Source organism: Thalassophryne amazonica, chromosome 6, assembly GCF_902500255.1.
Source record: "Thalassophryne amazonica chromosome 6, fThaAma1.1, whole genome shotgun sequence".
NCBI classification, from domain to species: Eukaryota; Metazoa; Chordata; class Actinopteri; order Batrachoidiformes; family Batrachoididae; genus Thalassophryne; species Thalassophryne amazonica.
The window spans coordinates 43,375,316-43,401,779 of record NC_047108.1 but is presented as its reverse complement, the minus strand read 5'-3'; the positions used below and the strand labels follow the sequence as shown (position 1 = coordinate 43,401,779).

General features: G+C 44.9%; 1 protein-coding gene across 16 annotated transcripts in view; it reads right to left on the bottom strand.

The window, feature by feature from the left end:
* myt1b (myelin transcription factor 1b) overlaps nt 1–26,464 on the bottom strand; it is a 157,647-nt gene that overhangs the window by 52,765 nt on the left and 78,418 nt on the right. For 13 of the 16 annotated variants that reach the window (XM_034172084.1, XM_034172094.1, XM_034172093.1 and 10 more), the window contains 5 exons: nt 13,872–14,006; nt 11,729–11,819; nt 11,393–11,509; nt 3,740–3,953; nt 2,837–3,022 (listed from right to left, as the gene is read on the bottom strand). In XM_034172084.1, coding sequence (XP_034027975.1) covers nt 2,837–3,022; nt 3,740–3,953; nt 11,393–11,509; nt 11,729–11,819; nt 13,872–14,006 — 743 coding nt within the window. Of the gene's footprint in view, nt 1–2,836; nt 3,023–3,738; nt 3,954–11,392; nt 11,510–11,728; nt 11,820–13,871; nt 14,007–26,464 lie in introns of all 16 variants that reach the window. The other 3 variants (XM_034172085.1, XM_034172087.1, XM_034172096.1) reach the window with 2 other exon arrangements.

Here is a 26,464-nt window from a genome sequence, read left to right as displayed (position 1 = left end):
TATGGATATTACAGATGATTTTCTCATAGGCAGTCCGACAATGAACAGCAGCCAAAGCAGCCCGCTTGATGAGGATGCCCTGGCGAATTTGGAGACCAGTGCGTGCCAGCCAACACGACAAAAGTTAGAGTGAGGCAACTTTTTATGTATGCTTTTGCTGGGTGTTGTGCGTTTTGAAATGACATTAAATATTGTTAATGTGATTCCACATGTTGTGTATCTCAGTAAGTGACAATAATGCAAATAACATGCAGTTGTCGCGTGGTATGCATTTTCAGAGTCCCTCCATCAATGCCAAGTCGCCCAAAATGACAGATATTCGCCCGAGTTAGACAAGGGAGAAAATCTGTCATTTTGGGCTTAGCATGGACTTCGGGCCTCTGAAAATGCATACCACCCTCCAAAAGCATGTTATTGTATTATTAATCTTTGACCCTGTCAGTTTATTTAGCCTGGTGGCCAACAAGGCCACTGCAGCTTTTCTTGTAATATGATAATAATGTTGTATCCTCACACACTTGTAAAATAGCACCTGAGGGAAATGAACAGTTTCAGTTGAAACATATGAAGAATTTTATTCAACACTGTGATGAATTTCAGTTTATTTCAATAACTGTGAGTGTTCTTTGCTCACAGCACCAACAGACATGTCTCTGCGCTCTATTACAGATTTGGCAGGTGAACAGAAACATCGGGGTGAGTTGAGCGATGTTTACAGCGTTCATCTAAAATGGTGCTTATATGGACTGGTTGAGGGCCAGGAAAAAAATCAAAGGGTTAAGAGAAAAGGAGAAAAAAATGGGAACTGTTCCCAGAAATCTCCTTGGTTGATGAGCTCAGTGTTCCAGTGTTTCAATATTGGATTTTAACTGGCTCATCCTCGGGTTCCAGATCAGTCTGCAGTTGATCTCTGAGCTGCCGAAGCCTATTCTTGGATCAGTGCCTCGTTGATCAACACCTTGCTCTGCTGTGCTGCCAGAGACATTAATCTTCACTTTTTATCTTCCTAAAACCATGTCAGGAAATTGAAAAATGATGAAGCAGTCATTTTCTCTCCTCTGTGAGGCAAAAAGCTTTTTAAAATCACAATATGGGGGAAAGTGGTGCTCCAATTACACCTCCTGTGCACAGAGAGGAGTGCAGGTAGAGAGAGACAGAGTGGACACAGAGATGGAGATGGAAACAGCAAGGTATGCATAGGAAGAAAAACAAGAGAATAAAGGTGAGTAAAAAGACAAAAAAGAAGATGAAAGAAATAGAGGGGAGGGTGGAGAAAGAGAGAGGGAGATCCGTCCGACAGATAATGAAAAAAAGATACCTGGTGGAAAATAATCCAGGGAGCTGGCAGTCAGCCAAATTCAATAACAACATGAAAAGTGTGTAGGATGGAAGGATGGAAGCATGAAAGAGGATGACAGAGGTGATGCAACTGCATCTCAACACCATCCTGTTGCTGTAAGCCAATGCCTCCTGATGATATATTCATGCAGAGTTGATGTGGAGGGAAAAAAAAGATCAAATGAGAGGAAATAGGAGGCACACCCACTCTGATTTCCTCTCATCTTGCTATCTATGACCTGTGATGTTTCACCACAATCAGAGAACAATTCATTTCTCTGATAGCTAAAGACAGAACAACACTGTGTATTGATATGTTTGTATTAGTATTAGTATCAATTAGTAATTTTAACAACATGACACTTAAAGGAGACTCAAAAGAATTTATTTTTCCAACCAAAGACCAAAATGACCACTCTCCCATCCATCCATTTTCTAAACCCGCTTATTCCAGTTAAGGGTCGGGGGGGTTGTTGGAGCCTTTCCCAGTGTTACTGGTCAACAGGCATGGTACACCCTGGACAGGCTGCCAGTCTAATGTCCAATGGTGTACTGTTAAAAAGGAAAATTCTTAAAATACCATGTATCCTGAAAATGTAATGGTGTTACTTCAGCGATTAAGCCAAGTCTTTCCTCTGAATTTACTTAAAATGTATAAAGAATGTTGTTTAAAAAAATTATTTCACCAAAACATCAAATCTAGGTTTGCATCTCAGATGTACCTTCTGTAAAATTGTAACTGAACTTTCAGGTCTTCTTTTTAAGAAAATCCTCCTCTTTACCACTTCATCATAAAGCTGTATAACTGGAGACACAACATGCAAAACATGCACTATGCAGAATTTCTCCAATCACAGTCACAGAAGCCTATAACTTCTTTTTGGGTCTCTTTTGTCTGGGTCTCTTGGTGTGTTTCTTCACTTTTCTCCTTCTTACACAGTCACTCAGTTTTTCAGAACTGTCTACTCCACACAGATTTACTATAGAGTGCCATACTGTTTGTATTTCTTCATAAGTGATGTAAATAAAGTTCAAGACATATTAAGTGACTTGGAAATGTTCATGTATCCATCCCCTGATTTGTCTGAAGAACACTGGCAATAAAACTGATTATTTACAGGTAATAAACCAAAGTGTCCCATTACTTATGCAACCCATCATCTTGGCTTTTATATTTTTAATTAATTTATATTGTTGCAGAGATTTGCTTTCAGTTTGAGTTTAAGGAAGATAATGTTTGAAATGTTTATATTGAGAAGCCTGATTTAATATTTTAATTGGCATAAATAAATTAAAATGTGTGAAATACCAAGGGGCCGAATACTTTTGCGAGGCACTGTAGCTAGGCAGTTGATAACCAGGATGCATGGCAGGTTTTTGGTGAAGTGGATGCAGTGAAGCAGTGATGGATGACACCAGTGCATGCTACCAGATCTGACGTGACCTAAAAGAAGTCATCTTTATTATTCAAAATATTAATACATGGTGGGTTAGTTACCTTATTTGGAGGCTTAATGCTGAGGTTTTCAGGTTTTTCCCAGCAGCGTGTAGACAAGTTGAGGATAGCAGTGGCAGCCATGTGAGCAGCTTCTGCATCATGGGAGTAGTCATAAGCAGAGCTCTTTCCGTACCCGTGGAGACTCAGGCTGGGTGATGGCGACTTGGGGAATGAGGGCTTAGCTGTAGTGGGATCAATAAATAAATAAACAGTTTACAAAGTATGTGTATTCCATCAACAATTCAGAAAAAGTATTTATTGAGCACAAATATAAATGGCATAGTAATGTTCTATCTAATATATAAAACTGACCTTGTGTGTGTGTGTGTGTGTGTGTCTGTGTGTGCTATGCACAGTCACAGTAATTAAGCAATGTGCTTTAAGTTGCTTTAACTTACACATCGTGTGCAAGTTAAAGCACACGTTTTTTTTTCAGGTAAAATGTTCCAGTTGTGTACGGCATGTCAATGCATTGCAGTGATATGGGATGCTAATACCTTTTATCATCATTCACTTGAGTCTCATGAATGTCACAAATTGCTCTATGAAAATTAATGATGACAAATACACACAATGCAATGCAACTTACTATACCTTAACTAAAGTGACATGAAATATACAATGACATAGTTAAAATTCATCTCTATTACCCGTGCATAGAATGGGTAACTCAGCTAGTAACTAATCATAAAAAAAAGTGAAAAAAAGACAGTTTAGGGAAGGGAAAATGTAATTTATTACAATAATCCCAGTTAGAGCTTACCACAACATCACTTACAGACAGTTATGAAAGAATTGTCCATTTTGCAAAATAAATGACCAACTGATTCAAACCCTGACTTTAATGGATATCCAACACTTCACTATGTGCTTAAAAACCATATATCACATTCCGCTCTTACTTTTGAAGGCTTTGGGTGAGGTTTCGCTGGTGGGCATCTTTGGAGCAAGCACACGCTTTCCAAACACTTGCGCATCAAAGCTTGCATAATCGAAGGACACCTTGGAATACTTTTCTAACTCCTTGGCCAGGTTAGCACGAGGCGTGGCAGGTGCAATGCTGGGCCTGTAGTTACCATACTGCGGCACCTCCAGCTGCTTGACAAAGCACATGGGCCTATGAGGAGACAAAAAATATTAAAAAATGTTAGCGTGGGACTGAGGGTGATGAAGAGAATGGCAGAGAGCAAGAGCAGAACTGGTGTGAAGGGTAACTACACAGCATGGTGACTTCATGATGAGTACTGTTGCCTCAGAGAGAAGGTGACCTGGTCCTTTGTGTGTGGAGTTTACATGGGTTCCTCCCACCTCCAAAGACATACAGGTGAGGTGAACTGGTCAAATCAAATCAAATCAAATCAATTTTATTTATATAGCGCCAAATCACAACAAACAGTCGCCCCAAGGCGCTTTATATTGTAAGGCAAAAGCCATACAATAATTACAGAAAAACCCCAACGGTCAAAACGACCCCCTATGAGCAAGCACTTGGCGACAGTGGGAAGGAAAACTCCCTTTTAACAGGAAGAAATCTCCAGCAGAACCAGGCTCAGGGAGGGGCAGTCTTCTGCTGGGACTGGTTGGGGCTGAGGGGAGAGAATCAGGAAAAAGACATGCTGTGGAAGAGAGCAGAGATCAATCACCAATGATTAAAAGCAGAGTGGTGCATACAGAGTAAAAACAGGTGGAAAAAAAAAGAAACACTGGGTGCATCATGGGAAACCCCCCAGCAGTCTAAGTCTATAGCAGCATAACTAAGGGATGGTTCAGGGTCACCTGATCCAACACTAACTATAAGCTTTAGCAAAAAGGCAAGTTTTAAGCTTAATCTTAAAAGTAGAGAGGGTGTCTGTCTCCCTAATCCAAATTGGGAGCTGGTTCCACAGGAGAGGAGCCTGAAAGCTGAAGGCTCTGCCTCCCATTCTACTCTTACAAACCCTAGGAACTACAAGTAAGCCTGCAGTCTGAGAGCGAAGCACTCTATTGGGGTGATATGGTACTATGAGGTCCCTAAGATAAGATGGGACCTGATTATTCAAAACCTTATAAGGAAGAAGAAGAATTTTAAATTCTATTCTGGAATTAACAGGGAGCCAATGAAGAGAAGCCAATATGGGTGAAATATGCTCTCTCCTTCTAGTCCCCGTTAGTACTCTAGCTGCAGCATTTTGAATTAACTGAAGGCTTTTCAGGGAACTTTTAGGACAACCTGATAATAATGAATTACAATAGTCCAGCCTAGAAGAAGTAAATGCATGAATTAGTTTTTCAGCATCACTCTGAGACAAGACCTTTCTAATTTTAGAGATATTGCGCAAATGCAAAAAAGCAGTCCTACATATTTGCTTAATATGCGCATTGAAGGACATATCCTGATCAAAAATGACTCCAAGATTTCTCACAGTATTACTGGAGGTCAGGGTAATGCCATCCAGAGTAAGGATCTGGTTAGACACCATGTTTCTAAGATTTGTGGGGCCAAGTACAATAACTTCAGTTTTATCTGAATTTAAAAGCAGGAAATTAGAGGTCATCCATGTCTTTATGTCTGAAAGACATTCCTGCAGTTTAACTAATTGGTGTGTGTCCTCTGGCTTCATGGATAGATAAAGCTGGGTGTCATCTGCGTAACAATGAAAATTTAAGCAATGCTTTCTAATAATACTGTCTAAGGGAAGCATGTATAAAGTGAATAAAATTGGTCCTAGCACAGAACCTTGTGGAACTCCATAATTAACCTTAGTCCGTGAAGAAGACTCCCCATTTACATGAACAAATTGTAATCTATTAGATAAATATGATTCAAACCACTGCAGCGCAGTGCCTTTAATACCTATGGCATGCTCTAATCTCTGTAATAAAATTTTATGGTCAACAGTATCAAAAGCTGCACTGAGGTCTAACAGGACGAGCACAGAGATGAGTCCACTGTCTGAGGCCATAAGAAGATCATTTGTAACCTTCACTAATGCTGTTTCTGTACTATGATGAATTCTGAAACCTGACTGAAACTCTTCAAATAGACCATTCCTCTGCAGATGATCAGTTAGCTGTTTTACAACTACCCTTTCAAGAATTTTTGAATTGGTGACTTGAAATAGACTGTAGGTGCGAGTGAGTAGCCCAGTCTCACATTTTTTTTCGTGCTCCCGTCACAAAATTATTAAAATTTTCGTGACAGGGTTTTTTTAAACTCACTATTACTAACCCTACTCCTACCCCCAACCCTAACCATAACCACCCCCCCCCCCCCCCCGCTTCACTTTTCATTTTGTGCAGCCATCATGGAATGAATTAGAATTAATTCGTGCTGCCATGACGAAAATGAGGCGCTTTTCGTCACAATATCATGAACCAATAGATTAATGTATATTTTGTGCTGCTGAATCACGAGATGCCATGAGACTGGGTTGGAGTGAGAGTGTAAATGAATTTGTCTGTCTATATATGTCTGTCAGACAACTGTCTATATACTGTATGATGGAGTCTGTCCAGGGTGCACCCCACCTTTTGCCCAATGACCGTTGGAATAGGCTCCAGCCAAATTTTTTTTTTCCGCAAATAGCAAAATTCTTAGTCATCCATGTTATGGTATTTCAAGCTATATGAAAGCAAGTGAACTTGACTGAGTTTCTAGAAAATGTTTCGCCTCTCATCGAACAAGCTTCTTTAGTTCTACCTGATTATTAAGTTGTCCCAGGTATTTAACTTCTATGGGGTCACTGAAAGTTTCACAGACATGAAGTTCACAAGCTCTTGAAACTATGAGAGAAACTGACATCACTTGTGGGTTGTAGACCCACCAGGTTAAAGTCAAAGTGTGAAAAAGTGAAAAACTGTCCAGAAAATTGTCTCAGGACAGGACTGCACTGTAAGTAGCTGAAAGGTGGGGCCTACAACTGCTTCCTTTGTTTAATGTTCAAAAGTGATCATAGTAGAGTTATTTCTAATTCAGATGAATGGCAGCAAGCTAAGCCAGCATGGACAATCATTGTCATGAGTGGGTCATGTCTGCTAACCTGCTGTTATAAGTACTCCCAATTATAAATAAACAATTAAATGGACAGTAAATGGACTGTATTGTGTATTGTGGATCACAATGAAACCTGCAGGTGTCTGAACACAGCAAGTGGCTGCACTTACAATGTTATAGAATTGTGATTGCAAAGGATCATGCACAGATATACAACCCCGATTCCAATGAAGCTGGGACGTTGTAAAAAATGTAAATAAAAACAGAATACAATGATTTGGAAATCCTCCTCAACCTATATTCAACTGAATACACCACAAAGACAAGATATTTAATGTTCAAACTGATAAACTTTATTGTTTTTGGGCAAATTTTGGCTCATTTTGAAATGGATGTCTGCAACACGTTTCAAAAAAGCTGGGACAGTGGTATGTTTACCACTGTGTTACATCACCTTTCCTTCTAACAGCACTCAATAAGCGTTTGGGAACTGAGGACACTAATTGTTGAAGCTTTGTAGGTGGAATTCTTTCACATTCTTGCTTGATGTACGACTTCAGTTGTTCAACAGTCCAGGGTCTCCGTTGTCATATTTTGAGCTTCATAATGCGCCACACATTTTCAATGGGTGACAGGTCTGGACTGCAGGCAGGCCAGTGTAGTACCCGCACTCTTTTACTACGAAGCCACACTTTTGTAACATGTGCAGAATGTGGCTTGGCATTGTCTTGCTGAAATAAGCAGAGACGTCCCTGAAAAAGACGTTGCTTGGATGGCAGCATGTGTTGCTCCAAAACCCGGATGTACCTTTCAGCATTGATGGTGCCATCACAGATGTGTAAGTTGCCCATGCCATGGGCACTAACACACCCCCATACCGTCACAGATGCTGGCTTTTGAACTTTGCGCTGGTAACAATCTGGATGGTTGTTTTCCTCTTTTGTCCAGAGGACACGACGTCCATGATTTAAAAAAAAAATTGAAATGTGGACTCATCAAACCACAGCACACCTTTCCACTTTGCATCTGTCCATTTCAAAAGAGCTCGGGCCCAGAGAAGGCGCCGGCGTTTCTGGATGTTGTTGATGTATGGCTTTTGCTTTGCATGGTAGAGTTTTAACTTGCATTTGTAGATGTAGCAACGAACTGTGTTAACTGACATTGGTTTTCTGAAGTGTTCCTGAGCCCACGTGGTAAGATCCTTTAGACAATAATATTAGTTTTTAATGCAGTGCCACCTGAGGGATCGAAGGTCACGGGCATTCAATGTAGGTTTTCGGCCTTTTGGTTACTAAAAATGTTAAAATTGTTTTGGGGAAAAGCTAGAATCACCTCTGTATGATGGGAGATATGAAGGGGCAGTCATATGTAATAAAGAAAAATAAAACAATAGAGGAGAATTGATGAAAACAGGTCCAAAATAAAACAGGATTAATGAAATACAGAGCAGCAGAACAAGAAAATGCGAGTGGAGAGAAAGAGAATGAGTGAATGAGAGTGAGGTAGAATAAAATAGAGAGTAAAGATAGGAGCAACAGTGTACTTAGCAGGAGTGCTGCAGGATTAAAAGCTCTCTTATCAGCAGAGGGCACATTTGCATGTTGTACAGCATGGAATTTATGAGCTTTAAGCCCTCTCGTTTTCCTGGAGAGCCTGGGCTTTTGTCAGACCTGTTGGCGTAAATCCACTGATAGACCAGAGACAGGCGGGGGAAGAGAGAAAGAGAGGAAAAGAAAGAAAGGCCTGTAGTGAAACTGATGGGGTGTTGGGATGTGGAGGGGTGGAGGTGGTACTCCTGGAAGGATAGACGAGTGGAGTGACCTTCATTCTTTTGGCTTTCTCGGCCTTCTTATCTCCGAGCCTTCACCCCTTTGGCCCCGCCCTCTTTTCCACTCCCCTGAAGCCATGTCACAGTTTGAGGTCTCCAGCCGGATGCTCAAAAAGCTACATGACCTGGCCTACAGTCACACGGCTGCTGGTGCAGACAAAAGAAAAAATGAAAGGTTCATATGATCAAACACAGGCCAGAGCCCTTCACAGCAGCAAAACTTTCTACCACTGATCACAGGGGATCTTTTCGCTTTTTATTTATTCAACATGAACTCCATTAGAACACGGAGTGCATGACGAATAATTCTGCTGTGCTCTTTGTACAAAACAGACAGCCGAGCTCATTTTAATAACAATCTGAGGAGAAAAACAAGGCGAGCCTTCTTATGTTTTAATCCTTGATGCTTTGTCCAAGCACTGATGAGATTTGCCTCAAGGAAAGCAATTATTTCTCCGAACCTCCACAATGCCCCTATAATTGGCATAATTAGCTTATCGGGTGTATTATTAATTAAAATACCAATGAGGAAGAGTGTGGACTAAACATAATACCAGTGTCTGGTTTGTGTTAATTATCATTCTTTTGGCCATCATCACGGTGCCTGGCTGGTTGGGTAGATGCATGGAGATGAAGAGATCATGAAGACTGAAGTGACAACAGTGATTAGACGGATGCTGGGAGACCTAGTTATTCAGCCATTCACGGACTGGCTCTGTCTCTGGCAGAGTGACGATGGTCAGCAGTGTCTCTGTGGCTCCTTGTAAAAGAGATAACCTTGAGAAGAGCACAGCTGGGTGTGTCTTGAATTGAAAGTCATATTTTTGTAGGTAAAAGATGACACTATGCTGCATAACAGAATTTATAAACAGATTTAAGCATCAAAGACACAAGGATTCTTTGATGACTGTATGACACTGTGTGGAAGCAAATATTTCCCCACTGTAAATAATCTAAAACTAAATTTATACTGCTGCTGTCTTTAAGCATGTTGTAACATGTTCAAGATGATGGCTTTGTCTCCAGTCTCCTCACAGTCCATACTGGCGCATGCCTCAGCTTTCAATAATGAGACGACTGTTATTTTAAATTCTATTTAAAATCATTTGTGAGAATGTACAAGTATAAACGCAACACTTTTGGTTTTGCTCCCATTTTGTATGAGATGAACTCAAAGATCTAAAACTTTTTCCACATACACAATATCACCATTTCCCTCAAATATTGTTCACAAACCAGTCTAAATCTGTGATAGTGAGCACTTCTCCTTTGCTGAGATAATCCATCCCACCTCACAGGTGTGCCATACCAAGATGCTGATTAGACACCATGATTAGTGCACAGGTGTGCCTTAGACTGTCCACAATAAAAGGCCACTCTGAAAGGTGCAGTTTTATCACACAGCACAATGCCACAGATGTCGCAAGATTTGAGGGAGCGTGCAATTGGCATGCTGACAGCGTCTGAATCATCCGAATGGTTTCCACCTGGCTGTCGCCCAGTTTCTGGAAAAATTTGATGCGGCGCTGCTCCAGTTGTTCCGTCTTTTTCCTTGCAATGAAAATCCACCGAGCGCGCTGCACACATCCCACACAAAGGCTGCTTACCAGGAAATAACGCAATTGACAGGCCTGAAAAAGTTCACGCATGCGCACGAAGGTTCAAGGTTTGCTCATGCAAACACACGTGATTCAAATCCATCAGGTTTTTGAAAAAAAAAAAAGGTCCGATACTTTTCTAACAGACCTCATATATATATATATATATATATATATATATATATATATATATATATATATATATATATATATATATATATATATATATATATATATATATATATATATATATATATATATATATATACCAGGGTCAGTGAGAATCCTATGTCCAGCTGGCATGCATTATTTTCGTTTATACGCACACGTAGTTCGGCGAGTTAAGTCACTGTTATAATCACTCTGCTCTGGTCGTAACCATAACAACGCGCAAATCACTTGGCGTAGATCAGCTGTGTTTTGACAGGTGAATGACAGAAACGCAATAAAACATGGATTTCCAAGTGAATTTTAATATTTTTGGCCAAAGTAAAATGTTTGAGGAATGAAAAGAGGAGGACAGCAGACGAGAAGAACAGCAAAAGCAACGGCATAAAGGTTTAACACCGGACGAACTGGACAAGATTGAAGACGGGAAAGAAGAGAACATGAAAAAAGTTAACTTAAATAAATATTTGTGTGTTAGCTCACTGTGTGGGACCATGGTATAAGCAGATTAAACAACTCGAAGCCGTGCTTCGCGTCGTGGTGTTTTAGACTCCGCATGGGTTGCATGGGTTGCCTAGCAGCTGTAGTATAAATGTCTGCAACTTCACAACTTTACAATTACCAATTTTAATTCACTTTATTTTCATTTATATAGCGCCAAATCACAACAAAGTTGCCTCAAGGTGCTTCACACAAGTAAGGTCTAACCTTACCAACCCCCAGACCAAGCACACAGGTGACAGTGGTAAGGAAAAACTCCCTTTGATGATTTGAGGAAGAAACCTCAAGCAGACCAGACTCAAAGGGATGACCCTCTGCTTGGGCCATGCTACCGAGTCGATTTATAAAACAATTCACAAAACGAATATACAGGAAATGTTGCCAGTGCACAGGACAGGAGGCCACAGAAACAGACACCACACCGATCCCTGGATGGAGCCACACCTCAAACAGAGAGAAAAAAAAAAACAAAATCAGGGATCACCCACCTTAAAACTCTGTCAATGGGGCTTCCTTTGAGGTGCTCATTGCCTGGCTGAGAGAGGTGCTGCTTATCATGGTTCTTGGACAGTTTTTCTGCAGCTGCAATCGGGCAGCCAGAAAGGCTAGAGGGATGAGGAGGAGGAGAGAAAAGATGAATACTAAAGAAGAGCATGCTGCTGACCATGTAAATCTGCATCACACTGATGTGGACTGACATATTCTCTGTGCTGAATCCATGAATAAATAAGTGCAAATGCACAAAGAAAAGCTTGCACAGTGTGTAACACTGCTAAATGCAGAAATATGCACATTCACAAACTTATGCAGTAATGTGTGTCTACCTGCGGTGTGTGTTGCGGTTGCTGTTAACATGGCCTTGACCGGTACAACCAGGAGTTGGACACTTCAGCACATTCTCATGCATGGCCAAAACTGACAGTAAAACATAGCAAATACAAACAGTTATAGTCGAAGAACATACACAGTGCATCAATAAATAAATGTAAACACCAGTGGGAACAAGCGGTGGACCTTAAACACAGAAAGAAAACAGGTCAAATAAGCTGTGATTAAAGCTCCACATGAGAATGACAGCAGTATCTTTACACACAAACACGGGGCAAAGGTTATAAAACAGAGCACCAGGCAATGTTACATACTGAAAATTAAAAATTATAATGTACAGCTGACTGAATCAACTACAAAACTTGACTTTAAATTTTACTAACCTTTTGCACAGTATATTTTTGACTCCTTTTTGCATCAACAGAATATAATTTGACAGGAAATCAATTGCAAAAGTAAACAGGACAAAAGTCAAATAATAATTAATTAAAAAATAATAAAAAATGATAATGTTACTAACCTATAAAATTGATCACGGACTAGCACCTCCTTACTTAGCTGACCTAATTAAACCCTATGTACTGGCCTAGACTTTGCGTTCTCAGGGTGCAGGACTACTTTGTGTCTCTAGGGTGAATAAAAAGTCTGCAGGTCATTGAGCTTTCTTTTGTCATGCACCTGCTTTGTGGAATGATCTCCCTGCATCAATAAAACAGACAGATTCTGTAGAGACTTTCAAGCTCAGACTTAAAATGCACTTATTTTCCCTTTCATATGGATAGCATACTGGCATAGTATGTTACTATGCTTTTTACCCTTTTAAATTCATTTATTAGTAAAGGGAGTGGGCTGCGACCTCAACTTTATCTAAAGTCTGGGTCTTTTAGTGAAGCTTAGGGCTAGTGGCCGGCGATCACCTTAATATTTGTTTTGTTTTTCATGTTGCTTAATGCTGACAAATTATACTGTATTTGTTGTCTTTCTGATGCCTGATTCTGTTTTTTCTCTCTGTTTGAGGTGTGGCTCTATCCAGAGATGGGGTTGGTGTGTTCTTCTGCAAGCCTCCCGTCCTGTGTACCAGCATGGACGCTTACAATTTCCTGTATATTCTTAATGTCAATTGTGTCGGTCGCATGGCCCAAGCAGTGGGTCACCCCTTTGAGTCTGGTCTGCTTGAGGTTTCTTCTTCAAATCATCAGAGGGAGTTTTTTCCTTACCACTGTCACCTGTGTGCTTGCTCTGGGGGTTGGTAAGGTTAGACCTTACTTGTGTGAAGCGCTTTAAGGCAACTTTGTTGTGATTTGGTGCTATATAAATGGAATAAATAAAAATGAAGAAATAAATAATAATTATAATTTTCATATGTTGTTATTCTATGGACTGTTTACCTGTTTGTTTTTTCAATGACTTCTCCTAGGCCCTTTGGCTGTTTTCCATCCATTTTGGTATGTAGAGGAAGGTTGACTCAGGAATTCCCCTTAAACTGGTTGTTTGGTGAACAGTCAAGGCCATTTGGATCAAAGGTCTAAAATTTATACTTTTACTCTCATTTGCACCAAACCTAGTACAGATACAGTGCCCTCCAACAGCATTCGGTCTCTTGGTATTACATACATTTTTATTTGTTTATGCTATTTCAAATACGAAAAGTAAATCAGGCTTTTCAATGAGAATGTGCCATTGGGTTCAAGGTCAAAGAAATTTATTTTCAACCTACTTTGGACCAAACTACACACAGGTATGTCAATATATTCTGGAATTGCCCTGCTAAGGTGAGCCAATGGTCAAACATTTTGTTCAGGGCTAAGGTCAGGTGCTTTGTAGGAAATTCTGAAACAAAGTGATCACATCCTGACTGATGCTGTACTTGCCTACCTATCTGCCACAGTCCTTAGCATCTTCAAGACCATAGTACTCTTGCATAATAATAATAATAATAATGAGCCTGCATCAGTGCACCAGCTCTTGAAAGACCTTGGAAAACAATAATATGATACTAAAGCACTGCTGTGCGATTATTCTGCACTGTATGACTCGACACTTAACAGTGTCTTTCTGTCCTCTTCAGATTTTCTGTAGTTGTCATTTTTATGTCATTTGTGCTTATTTTCATCTCCTAAGGAGCTGAAGAGAACTCACTCTCCGGGGGAATCCTGTCCTTGTGCGGACAGCCTGACAGGCTGCGGTGGTGCGGGTAAAGACCGGTCACATGACCCGTCCCATCACAGCCAGGGGTAGGACATTTGACCTCCCTCTTCTCAGGCCTACTGCTCTCTGGATAACAGCAAATCAGAAGGAGGAAGGGGAAGACAAGGATGAGGGGTTTCCGTGGACAAAGGAGGAGAATGGAGATGGAGGATGAAAGAGAGAAAGCGAGTGGAAAGTGAGGAAGAGCGATGAAACATCCACAGAACAGGGAAGAGATACAGGAGTGTAGAGATGAAAGAAGGGCAGATGAAAGAGGGAAGTTGCAATGAGAGAAAAGGGAGGGATGAAAAGGAGGGGAAAATAAGAAGAGGGAGGGAGTTAGAAAAGGCGAGGAGAGGAAAGGGGAATGTGGGATGAATGGGGAAGACAAAAGCAAGTGGTTAATACCATCAGACAGTCTGCTTGACTGAGCATGAAATCTCGACATATTTCAGACAGCTGGACAAAAGCATCACCATCTGTATCTCCTCCTCTCCTCATGTGTTATGTAAAGTTGGTTTATGCTTTAAGACCTTCTTATAGCAGAGACAAATGATTAAGCTAAATGTCTGCATGTTAATAGTACTTTATATTAAAACAATGGAATGTCAGTGGATAAAACTGTGGAGATATTTTTTGGACAACATTTTCCTTGTAAATATAAAAGTGAACCAATCAAAGCAGACTTTCCGGTAGTATTGCATTCATAACATTTCAAATCTGTGAACATACAGCGATAAAATAACAGTTACTGTAAATCATGTTAATTTAGCTCTCTACACTGCAATACTGTATGTGCTGCTCCATTATTGCCCTCACTGACCAGCTATGAGGTCATGCAGACATGTGGACATCATAGAGGAACAGTAGTACCCAGTAAGCCAGTGGCAAGCAGTATTTCTGGTATTTGTATTGTGTATTTATATTTGTTTCTGCAAATTGATTTTTACTTTCACTTTTGATACTCTGTGTGCTTCTTACCTTGTGTGCTGCTGTACATTCTTCTGGAACCTCAGTTGCCCCGAGGGAGTCTTCTCAAGGGATTAATAGAGTTCTGTCTAATCTAATCTAATCAGTGCATCAGAAGAAGAAAATCAAAAACTACATGTATGAAACTCTCAGTGACTGTTTCCTTGTCTGCACTGCATACAAACGGTTGCTCCACACTGGCTCTCTGCATTTACACCTGTAGGACCTGGTATGTGTCCATTTTTACAGAATAAAATTCATACTCCATCAATGAAATGACACAACCTGTATCCTTACACAACAAATTCACTGTCCTAATTCCCTGACCCCAAGAAACTGACCCCCCCCCTCCCAAAAAAAAAACCAAAAAACTAAAACATCATCTGTGTAGTGCATTATACGAGGTCTGTCAGTAAAGTAATGGTCCTTTTTATTTTTTTCAAAAACTATATGGATTTTCATTCATATGTTTTTTACGTCAGACAAGCTTGAACCCTCGTGCGCATGCGTGAGCTGCCGCGTCGTCGCAGCTCGGAGCGCGGCGCGCCGAGCGTCCTTAAAGGGGTTCTCAAAGCTGTAGTAACAGACCTTATTCTCTGTGAAGCCCGTAAAATTTTCACCGAAAGCCAGATAAATTTTTCGAATGGTTTCCAGCTGCTTGTCTCTAACAGCTTCTGAAAAAATTCTGATGGAAAAAAAGTCCTTTTCACTCCGCCATTTCCAGGCAATGAAAATCCGACGAGGGGACGGGACCACTCCTTCCCAAGGCGTGCTCACAGGCGAATGACGTCACCGACAGGCGTGGAAAAACTCACGCATGCGCACGAGGGTTCAAGCTTGTCTGACGTAAAAACATATGAATGAAATCCATATAGTTTTTGAAAAAAATAAAAAGGACCGTTACTTTATTGACAAACCTCGTATGATACCTGAATGTATGTCATTGCATGTTTTGTACCATACTCAGAAACAAAGGTGCACTAGTTGGACTCTTGCCTCTCAACAGGAAGGTTCATGGTTTGAAACTTACTCAGAAGAAGAAGAAGGGCCTTTATTGTCATTGTAATTGTACATACATACATACAAAAGCGTAACACACACCACACCGGTGAATATGGACAACATCTTTCATCTTATGGTGATGTAATGCAGAAGTTAAATGGTTTTGTATTTGGTATAAATAAAAGCAGTGGTGGACACGGTTCAGCTAATAAGCTAACAACTAATTCGGGAAGCTTGAGCTTTCTCCCTGTTTTTTTTTTTCAGGGTTTTAGAGCCAAAATAAAAAAGCCAGAGCTTAAATTCCTACAATAAAAGTTAACAACTATTGCAGTGTTACCTCAGTTAACTTTTTAGTTAGCAGATTAGGAGTTATTAAAACTAGATTTTAGGTTCGACTGCAGTCAGATGGCGGAACGACTGCACTTCGACTGCCGTTCGATGTCTTTTCCACCTCGACTGCACCTCGAGGGTTGTGTGCATGACTGTGCTGACTGCTCTCAGACTGCTGTCTGATGTGGGTCGAACTTTTATTCTGGCTCATTCGGACTCTAGTGTGACGGGGCATTAGGTGTGTTCACCAATGAACAACATTACAGTGACAGTCTCACCTCAGAAAAAGTTTAAATTTCATCTAATCTACATATCTGTGCCACTACCGATTTAGCCCAAACTTGTGTGTAAATATTTTCAATGACAAATTACTCCCATGTATGTGAAATGTTGTTTATTGTTTGTACAAATTCCACCTCCTTATCCCCCACTGATACTACACTCCACCTGTGTGTGACATTTTCCCAGCTCTTGTTTGGGTCTCGGCCAAAGTAACAGCTGAAAATACATCAGGAGAGAATCACGTCACTGTAATTTACAAACAATTAAAGGTGCTTACTCCTCCTCATCTATAGAGGAGGTAGAGCGACTGCGATCAGCGGCACTGGGGAGAGGAGGGAGGGGGGGAAGAGGAGCATGAGGAGGGCGTGATGCTCTGTTGGCCTTCAAATTGAATGTTAACGAGACATGCATCTCCTAATTAGTGTTGAGCAGAACAGGAACGTCACTACGGTTGGGAAGTGGGTGGGTGGGGGGGCATGTAGAGTGCACCATGTAATCACACTACTGCTATACTGTGAGGAGCATGACAAGTGGGCAGCGTGCCAGCTGTGAACTGCACAGCCCAAAACACATGCAGCACATAAACACTTCACGCGTGAGCGTGGAACAAACTGCACTCTTTCTTTTCCATCTCTGTCTTTCTCTCCAACATATTGTCATCTCTCCCCTCTGTTCATCTCTCTCTGTTTTTCCTTTTCACTCGCTTTTCAAGTGCTTCCTCTGCTTTTCGGCTTAAAGCACTTCATCCTCAGCACAAAGGAGGATCCAAACACAGCTCTGTGACTCATCACTGCTTTTTGGAACATTATGTTTATTTGTACACTCTTCCCATATTTGTGTGAGTTCTCTCCGGGTGCTCCAGCTTTAGTTTGTACTTTTCCATTTCAAAGTATGTACTGTTCTAGATCATCACTTAGATACAGCGCATGCAAAACTGCTTTCTCCAAACAACAGACGACACGATGAGCTAAACATTTTTAAATTTTTTATGTTTGGCCCATAGATGCTCTGCAAGAAATGAGAACAACAACAACAACAACATCTGCATAAGCGCTGAACCTCTGTAAAAAATTTTTGATAGCATGTCAGTCACTGGAGTGGGTTGTCCACACACTAAAAGGTCAGTGGATTGGATTCTTGGACTGTCATTACAAAAAAACATTATTTTGTTGTGGCTTTACTGAAAAGGGCCAGAGCCAATAACTTTTTAAATAATTTAAAAATAATTCAAGTTAAGTCAATTTGGTCTTGACAAGGGTTTGCACTCTCTCACAAGTAGAGGTGGGCGAAACCGGGAAATTTGGTATTGATCTGATACCAAGTAAATACAGGCCCAGTATCGCCGATATCGATACCGATACGTTTTTATATTTAAGCTTCATAGATCCAAAGGATCCAAAAGACCGAGGACAGAATTTCGCCAAACACTGTACATGACAATAAAATACTTTATTATCGCAATCAACATTTTTTGTTGTGAAAGTGTAGGTACACGGACCCACAACAGGGGGCGCAATGAACGGACAATGGAGAAAGGTGAATAACAAGTTTTACTGTTGTGAAAAGAGCACAACCAATACAACAATTAATAATTTGGAGTTTGAAGCCGAAATCTGCTGGTGTCGTGTGGGCAGGCTCGAAGGTAGGAGGCGTCCGTCCTAGTCGAACCGGAACCACCCAGATTTCCTCTGCCACCGAACCCCAGAAGTACTGGAACCGCCAAGTCCCGAATTCCCAGGTGGCCACTGCCTCCGCTCGTCGGATCCGGTACTGCTGGCGGGAAAGAGCACAAACACACAGGTATGGGTGCGACAGCACCCAGTAGACAGAGAGGGGAGAAGCCGCCTCCACCTCTTGTTACAATGAAGCAGGAAAGGTGAGTACTTATCCAAGCAAGTAGCTTTCTGTAGTCAGCTGTCCTGAAAAGGTTTACCAAGGTTTATCAGAGTCTTCAATATGAGCTTGCAGAGAAGGTTACCTTAATCTCAAGGCGATATCTCGGCACTGAGGTGGAGACGCTGTCCTGCTGATATACCTCCGTCCTGAGTGCAGTCAGCTGTGTCCAGTAATGGGTGACAGCTGTCACCCTGGCAGCCTTCGTCGGCGGCAGCGCCCTCTGGTGCCTGGAGCCCACACTCCAGGCAGGGCGCCCTCTGGTGGTGGTGGGCCAGCAGTACCTCCTCTTCAGCGGCCCACACAACAGGACCCCCCCCTCAACGGGCGCCTCCTGGCGCACGACCGGGCTTGTCCGGATGGCGTCGGTAGAAGTCGGCCAGGAGGGCCGGGTCCAGGATGAAGCCCTTCTTCACCCAGGAGCGCTCCTCGGGGCCGTACCCCTCCCAGTCCACCAGGTACTGAAAACCCCGGCCCATTCGACGGACATCGAGGAGCCGGCGCACGGTCCAAGCCGGTTCCCCGTCGATGATCCGGGCAGGAGGTGGTGCCGGACCCGGGGTGCAGAGGGGTGAGGTGTGATGGGGTTTTATCCGGGAGACGTGAAACACTGGGTGAATCCGCAGTGAGGCCGGAAGCTGAAGCCTCACTGCGGCGGGATTGATGACTTTGAGGACCTTGAAGGGACCGATGTATCGTTCTTGGAGCTTGGGGGAGTCCACTTGAAGGGGAATGTCCTTGGTGGACAACCACACTTCCTGCCCAGGACGATACGTGGGGGCCGGGGCCCGCCGCCGGTCTGCATGTTTCTTCGCCCTCGTCCGGGCCTTCAACAAAGCAGAGCGGGCAGCACGCCACACCCGACGGCACTTCCGTAGGTGGGCCTGGACCGAGGGCACACCGACCTCTCCCTCGACCACCGGAAACAAGGGGGGCTGATACCCCAAGCACACCTCAAACGGGGAGAGGCCGGTGGCTGATGACACTTGGCTGTTGTGGGCGTACTCGATCCAGGCCAGGTGGGTACTCCAGGCCGTCGGGTGCGCGGCTGTCACACAGCGTAGTGTCTGCTCCAATTCTTGGTTGGCCCGCTCTGCTTGCCCGTTGGTCTGGGGGTGGTACCCGGACGAAAGGCTGACCGAGGCCCCCAGTTCCCGGCAGAAGCTCCTCCAGACATGTGAGGTGAACTGGGGACCGCGATCGGAGACGATGTCTGATGGTATGCCATGCAGACGGACGACGTGGTGGACCAGGAGGTCCGCTGTCTCCTGGGCCGTAGGGAGCTTCGGGAGGGCCACGAAGTGGGCCGCCTTGGAGAAACGGTCCACTATCGTGAAGACGACGGTGTTTCCCTGGGACGGCGGGAGACCCGTGACGAAGTCCAGGCCGATGTGGGACCAGGGGCGATGAGGCACGGGCAGTGGCTGTAGCTGCCCTGAGGTCTTCTGGTGATTGGCCTTGCCCCTGGCGCAGGTGGTACAAGCCTGGACGTAGTCCCGGACGTCGGTCTCCAGGGATGCCCACCAGAAGCGTTGCCGGACGACTGCCACGGTCCTTCGCACCCCTGGGTGACAGGAGAGCTTAGAACCGTGACAGAAGTCTAGGACTGCGGCCCTGGCCTCTGGTGGGACGTATAGTTTGTTCTTTGGTCCGTCTCCGGGGTCCGGGACACGGGTCAGGGCCTCCCGGACGGTCTTCTCCACGTCCCAGGTGAGGGCGGCCACGATAGCGGACTCCGGGATGATGGGATCCGGGGGATCCGACGGTTCCGTTCTGACCTCCTCTTCGTGCACCCGGGACAATGCATCCGATCGCTGGTTCTTGGTCCCGGGGCGGTAGGTAATCCGGAAGTCAAAACGGCCAAAGAACAATGACCAGCGGGCTTGCCTGGGGTTCAGACGCTTAGCGGTCCTGATGTACTCCAGGTTCCGATGGTCAGTGAAAACCGTGAATGGCACGGCTGTTCCCTCCAACAGATGTCTCCACTCTTCGAGGGCCTCTTTCACAGCAAGGAGTTCCCGATTGCCGACGTCATAGTTCCGTTCAGCGGGGGTCAACCTGCGAGAAAAATAGGCACACGGGTGAAGGACCTTATCGGTCTTCCCGCTCTGGGAGAGCACCGCTCCTATCCCTGAGTCCGAGGCATCCACTTCAACCACTAACTGGCGGCTAGGATCGGGCTGCACCAGAACTGGTGCAGACGAGAAGCGCCGTTTCAACTCCTTGAACGCGGCCTCGCACCGGTCCGACCAGGTGAAGGGAACTTTTGGAGAGGTCAGGGCTGTCAGGGGGCTAACTACCTGACTGTAGCCCTTAATGAACCTCCTGTAAAAATTCGCAAAGCCGAGGAACTGTTGCAGCTTCCTACGGCTAGTGGGTTGGGGCCAATCTCTCACCGCCGCAACCTTGGCCGGATCCGGGGCGACGGAGTTAGAGGAGATGATAAACCCCAGGAAGGACAAAGAAGTGCGGTGGAACTCACACTTCTCGCCCTTCACAAACAGACGGTTCTCCAACAACCGCTGCAGGACCTGACGGACATGCCGGACATGAGTCTCAGGATCCGGGGAAAAGATGAGTATATCGTCTAGATATACGAAGACAAACCGGTGCAGGAAGTCCCGCAAGACATCGTTTACCAACGCTTGGAAGGTCGCGGGAGCATTAGTGAGACCGAACGGCATGACCAGGTACTCAAAATGACCTAAGGGGGTGTTGAATGCCGTCTTCCATTCGTCTCCCTTCCGAATCCGAACCAAATGATACGCATTCCTAAGATCCAGCTTGGTGAACATCTTGGCTCCATGCAGGGGGGTGAACACCGAATCTAACAAGGGCAACGGGTATCGATTGCGAACCGTGATCTCGTTCAACCCCCTATAATCAATGCATGGACGAAGCCCGCCATCCTTTTTACCCACAAAAAAGAAACCTGCGCCCATCGGTGAGGTGGAATTCCGGATCAACCCGGCAGCTAATGAGTCCCGGATGTAGGTCTCCATGGATTCGCGTTCCGGCCGTGAGAGGTTGTACAGCCTACTGGACGGAAACTCACTGCCTGGAACCAAATCAATGGCACAATCATACGGGCGGTGGGGAGGTAGCGTGAGGGCCAGATCCTTGCTGAACACGTCAGCGAGGTCATGGTACTCCGCTGGCACCGCCTTCAGATTGGGCGGGACTCGGACCTCCTCCTTAGCTTGGGAGCCAGGAGGAACCGAGGAACCGAGACACTCCCGATGGCAGGTTTCGCTCCACTGTACCACTACCCCGGACGGCCAATCAATCCGGGGATTGTGCTTCAGCATCCATGGAAACCCTAAAACCACACGGGAGGTGGCCTGAGTCACGAAGAACTCGATCACCTCCCGGTGGTTACCTGACACCACCAGAGTTACTGGAGGTGTCTTGTGCGTGATTGGTGGGAGTAGGGAGCCATCTAGTGCCCGAACCTGCACAGGCGAGGTAAGAGCCACCAGAGGGAGCCCTATCTCCCTGGCCCATCTGCTGTCAAGCAGATTCCCCTCAGAGCCCGTGTCCACCAGTGCTGGGGCCTTCAGGGTAGAATCCTCATACAGGATCGTGACTGGGAGTCGTGTAGCAATGTGGGTGTGTCCCACGTGCATGTTTTGGCCCACCCCTGGCCCAGTCTCTAGGGGCGGGCGTTGGAGTTTAACCGCTCGGGGCAGTCGTTTGCCATATGCTCACTCGAGCCACAAACATAACAAGCTCCGTGGGCCCGCCTCCTTTGTGCTCCAGGTGCCCTAAATGTTGCCCTGCTCGTGTCCATAGCTTCGTCAGCAGGGGGAGCCGTAAGCGCACGGAGCGCCGGAACAGAGGAGCGTGGGGACGGCGGAACTCGACCGGACCCGGAAGGGAGAGGGACGACCCGTGCCTGGCCACGCCCTTCGCCTCGCTCCCGGCGACGTTCTTCTAACCGGTTGTCAAGCCGTATGACCAGATCAATGAGCCCATCTAAATCCCGCGGTTCGTCTTTAGCCACCAGGTGCTCTTTTAGGACCAGAGACAATCCATTTACAAAGGCAGCGCGGAGGGCAGTGCTATTCCAGCCGGATCTCGCTGCCGCGATGCGGAAGGCGACTGCATAGGCAGCTGCGCTCCGACGTCCCTGTCGTATGGACAGTAATGCGGTTGAAGCGGACTCCCCTCTGTTGGGATGATCGAACACCGTTCTGAGCTCCCGTACAAACCCGGCGTATGACTGAAGGAGCCGTGAGTTCTGCTCCCAGAGCGCTGTAGCCCAAGCGCGTGCCTCCCCGCGAAGCAGATTTATCACATAAGCTACCCTGCTAGCATCAGCTGCGTACATCACGGGACGCTGAGCGAAGACGAGCGAACATTGCATAAGGAAGTCCGCGCACGTCTCCACACAGCCGTCGTACGGTTCTGGAGGGCTTATGTATGCTTCTGGGGACGGAGGAAGGGACCGTTGAACGACCAGTGGAACGTCATTCTCACACGCAGGGTCCTCGGGAGGGAGAGCCGCAGCGGCGCCCGGAGGGCGCGCTTCTACTTGTGCGGCGAGAGCCTCCACCCTGCGGTTTAGGAGAACGTGTTGCTCGGTCATGAAATCGATCCGAGTGGTGAAAGCGGTGAGGATCCGCTGCAACTCACCGACTACCCCTCCCGAAGCCGCCGCTGCGCCCTGTTCTTCCATTGGCCGTTCAACAGCCGGTTGACGCCCCTCGGGATCCATGACGCTGGCCGAGATATCCTGTTGTGAAAGTGTAGGTACACGGACCCACAACAGGGGGCGCAATGAACGGACAATGGAGAAAGGTGAATAACAAGTTTTACTGTTGTGAAAAGAGCACAACCAATACAACAATTAATAATTTGGAGTTTGAAGCCGAAATCTGCTGGTGTCGTGTGGGCAGGCTCGAAGGTAGGAGGCGTCCGTCCTAGTCGAACCGGAACCACCCAGATTTCCTCTGCCACCGAACCCCAGAAGTACTGGAACCGCCAAGTCCCGAATTCCCAGGTGGCCACTGCCTCCGCTCGTCGGATCCGGTACTGCTGGCGGGAAAGAGCACAAACACACAGGTATGGGTGCGACAGCACCCAGTAGACAGAGAGGGGAGAAGCCGCCTCCACCTCTTGTTACAATGAAGCAGGAAAGGTGAGTACTTATCCAAGCAAGTAGCTTTCTGTAGTCAGCTGTCCTGAAAAGGTTTACCAAGGTTTATCAGAGTCTTCAATATGAGCTTGCAGAGAAGGTTACCTTAATCTCAAGGCGATATCTCGGCACTGAGGTGGAGACGCTGTCCTGCTGATATACCTCCGTCCTGAGTGCAGTCAGCTGTGTCCAGTAATGGGTGACAGCTGTCACCCTGGCAGCCTTCGTCGGCGGCAGCGCCCTCTGGTGCCTGGAGCCCGCACTCCAGGCAGGGCGCCCTCTGGTGGTGGTGGGCCAGCAGTACCTCCTCTTCAGCGGCCCACACAACATTTTTGTTTAAAAAAATATCACTCAATACAACTTAAAACAAAATCTCCTGAGGTAGAGGGCTGACAAACCACAATACAAGGGTGCGCTGCTCCGTGTTGTGTGACAGCTCAGCGCTGCTCTTACAGACAGAGTAGACTTTGATGAATCTGCATGCGCAGCAGTCATTGCGTGCGGGACAGAAAAAAGCTTGAGTATCGATCTTTTTACACAAGGATCGTTCAATATCAATACCATCGTTAGTATCGATATTAGGATCGATCCGCCCACCTCTACTCACCAGTGTCTTTCAAGCACTGAGGGAGCAGTGTTGTTTATTAGAGGATGAGTATGTTCATCTAAGAATGGGGTGTGGTCAGGTGTACACCAGAAAACGCTTGCACCTTAAACCTGGTACCCAGTCCAGTGTTGTCTACCACTGCAAAAAAAGTGCAACATTTAGGTACGCCTTACATAGTAAGTGGCGTTACAAAGCACATGCACTCTGTCTGCACATATCATGACTAGCCACCTGTAATGGTGTAATTAATAGGAGTGTATTATGGCCACTGTACTAAAAGAAGTAAAAATAGACGAGGATGATGGAGAAAAAATAATTTCCAAAATGCTGTTATGACCCTGCAGCTTCACTGGAATGTAAACAATTAGAAGAGCAGCACAGTGGCTCAGTGGTTAGCACTCTTGCCTCACATTAAGAATTCATACTTGCTAAGTTCCTTTCGCTGTGGAATTTGCATGTTCTCCTTATGTCTGAGAGGGTTTCCAGTGGGAACTCCAGTTTTCTCCCACCATCAATAACATGCACTTTAGGGTGTGCTCTTTTCTCTGCCCTTGACCAATGCAGCGTCTGCACATGTAGAGTTGATCCTCAGGTGCCAGAGTGTGGTTGCCCGCTGCTCCTAGTGGTTATATTGTGTCTAACTGTAATTATGATGGCTTAAATGAGAATTATTACTTAAATTATTTTTATCCCAAATAAACACAGGCTCTCCGAGACCCGATCCCGGACAAGCAGTTGAAGATGTATGTATGTATGTATAAACACAGGATTTTTGTCATAGTATGTGTGATCTAGACTTTACTATACAGTTGGGAGACCTGGGCCCTCATGTACAAAGACTTGCGTGGATTTCCTATTGAAACATGGCATACGCTAAAACTCAGAAACTGGTGTAAGCACAAAAATATCCAGACGTATCAAAGTGTGCATATGCATGGATCCAAGCATGTTCTTTTTGTACATCCCACTGAATGTGGAATTGAGCGCACATGCCGACATATCAAACTCCTCCCTGTCCATGTCCCTATTTAAATATGCAAATCCATATAAACAGGCCTTTTGGTGCTGGGGTTCCCCCTCTGTCAGATCAGTCAACATGAACAGATAAAAGAAATTATCCCAAATGTGAGCTGCAGATGACTGGACATGATGTGAAGACACACAGGGATAGTTTATTCGGTACCCTGTCAAATGGAATAAACATGAAACTGGAAAAATGTTAGTGAGTGTGTGTGTGTGTGTGTGTGTGTGTGTGTGTGTGTGTGTGTGTGTGTGTGTGTGTGTGTGTGTGTGTGTGTGTGTGTGTGTGTGTGTGTGTGTGCGTGTGCGTTTGCGTGTGCGTGCGTGCGTGTGTGTGTGAGGCTGTAAACACTGTGGGCTCAAAGCAGCACACACATGGAAGTTAAAAAAGTAAGGTGCACCGCGGCTGACAGTGTGTGGCATTCATTACATTACACATGCATTTATTGACAAATGATGAACACAGGGAGACAATCGGGAGCCTGTTAAGAAGTTCTGCAGCTGTAGTTTCACCATCAAGAAAAAAGAAACACATTAATAATAATAACAAAAAACGTATTTGAATGCGGACATGCCCACACTGGTTTTCATTCAGAACAATTACACAAAGTATTTACTGAGCAAGCAGCCACCCATCGTGCACCATGCCAGTCTCTAGCCTGTTCCCAACCCAATGCATTTTTGCATCACATATAATTTGAACATTGATGGAATGAAAATGTTTCCTATTAATAAAAACAAATTAATCATATGATGGCGCCTTTATAGTAATATGTGCAGTCAATAGCTCCGATTACATTAGTGAAATAGCTCTCGCTGCAAATTGCACTTTAATGTTGTAATGTGATGTACCTGGATGACATTCAGATGATGGCATTCCACACAGCTGGCATGGCTAGGCTCGAGATTGACTGGCACACTCCTGACCGATCTGCCAGCTCACGCTGAAATGCCCCTGTTGTCAGGAAGCCCAGTGTGGTCAACACCTGTGTGAGCACAGACAACCCCCTGGCTTCTCGGCATATTGCACTCTGAGGAAGTCGCAGTTCTGTGTATAACTCTAGTAACAGTGGCCTTGGTACAGGAAATCAGCTTATGAGCCAATTATCGTCATTTGCAAGTAAGTCCTGGCGTTCCCTGAATCAATGCTCACCCGGGATTGCACAATTTGCAAGATCTTCTAACAACGCTAACACAGTCATTGTTCATGCCATTCTTCATCAATTTCCGCATCCTTTTATATCCACACATTTAACTGCAAACATGTGGGTATGTTAATCTAATATATAAAGCGGACCGTGTGTG